This window comes from Parus major, unplaced genomic scaffold (assembly GCF_001522545.3).
Source record: "Parus major isolate Abel unplaced genomic scaffold, Parus_major1.1 Scaffold442, whole genome shotgun sequence".
In the NCBI taxonomy this organism is placed as follows: domain Eukaryota; kingdom Metazoa; phylum Chordata; class Aves; order Passeriformes; family Paridae; genus Parus; species Parus major.
The window spans coordinates 23,028-24,312 of record NW_015379346.1 but is presented as its reverse complement, the minus strand read 5'-3'; the positions used below and the strand labels follow the sequence as shown (position 1 = coordinate 24,312).

General features: G+C 67.9%; 1 protein-coding gene across 1 annotated transcript in view; it reads left to right on the top strand.

Annotated features, from left to right (window-relative positions):
- LOC107199117 (neurexin-2-like) overlaps positions 1 to 1,285 on the top strand; it is a 24,256-nt gene that overhangs the window by 19,951 nt on the left and 3,020 nt on the right. Inside the window, exons 11-12 of the mRNA XM_015616451.3 lie at positions 14 to 222; positions 616 to 709. Coding sequence (XP_015471937.1) covers positions 14 to 222; positions 616 to 709 — 303 coding nt within the window. The remainder of the gene's footprint in view (positions 1 to 13; positions 223 to 615; positions 710 to 1,285) is intronic.

Genomic DNA, 1,285 nt, shown 5'->3' with positions numbered 1-1,285 from the left:
CCTCCCTCCGAAGGCAGCGGGGACAGCGAGCGGCTGGCGCTGGCGCGGCAGCGCATCCCCTTCCGCCTGGGGCGGGTGGTCGATGAGTGGCTGCTCGACAAAGGTAACGGCAGCGAGCGCCCCCCACACCTGGGCACCCCCACACCTGGGCACCCCCCACACCTGGGCACCCCGCTGTGGCCGGGACCCAGAGATTTGGGGTCCCAGGTGTCTGGAACCCACTGATTTGGGGAGTGTCTGGGACCCCCAACGCTTGGAGGCTCCGACACCTGGGCACCGCCACACCTGGGCGTGCCGGAATGTGGGGACTCAGGTGTCCGGGACCCACCTGTTTGGGGTCCCAGGTGTTTGGGGACCCCGATATTTGGGGGTTGCGGCACCTGAGCCCCACAGGTGTCCAGGAACCATGTCCCAGAGGACCCCGTTGTCCAGGGACCCCCAGGTGTCCAGGGAGGGACCCCAGGTGTTGGGGGAGGGGCCAGCCCCTGCCCCGCCCCCTCATTACCTGGTTAAAGGGACGCTAACGCACCTAACGGCCCCCCTAAACCGCGCTGAGCCCAGAGCCCCCCTAAAGCCGCATAAACCCGCTAAACCCCCTAACCCACACCTACCCAGGGACTGCCCGGGGCCGGGGCTGCGCCAGGTGTGCGCAGGACAGGTGTGCACCACATCTGGGGCGTGTGCCAGGTGTGCACCAGGTGTACGCCAGGTGTGTGCCACGGCTGGGGCGTGCGCCCGGTGCGCACCAGGTCTGAGCCATGGCATCAGGTGCGCACAGAACAGGTGTGCATGAGGACAGGTGTGCACCGAGGCTGGGGTGTGTGCCAGGTGTGCACTGGGCCAGGTGTGTGAGCCAGGTGTGCACCAGGGCCAGGTGTGCACGAGGCCAGGTGTGCACCAGGTGTGCACGAGGACAGGTGTGCACCAGGTGTCCATGAGGACAGGTGTGCACCAGGTGTCCATGAGGACAGGTGTGCACCAGGTGTGCACGAGGACAGGTGTGCACCAGGTGTCCATGAGGACAGGTGTGCACCAGGTGTGCACGAGGCCAGGTGTGCACCAGGTGTCCATGAGGCCAGGTGTGCACCAGGTGTGCACAAGGCCAGGTGTGCACCAGGTGTGCACGAGGACAGGTGTGCACCAGGTGCGCAGCAGGGCCAGGTGTGTGTGAGGAAGGCGCACAGGTGTGTCTGCCCTGGAGGCCCAGGTGTGCACGGGAGCCGCCCCAGCCTCGCACGCCCCTCGCACGCCCCGGCCCCGCCCAGGCAGGGCCCCTGCCCCTCCC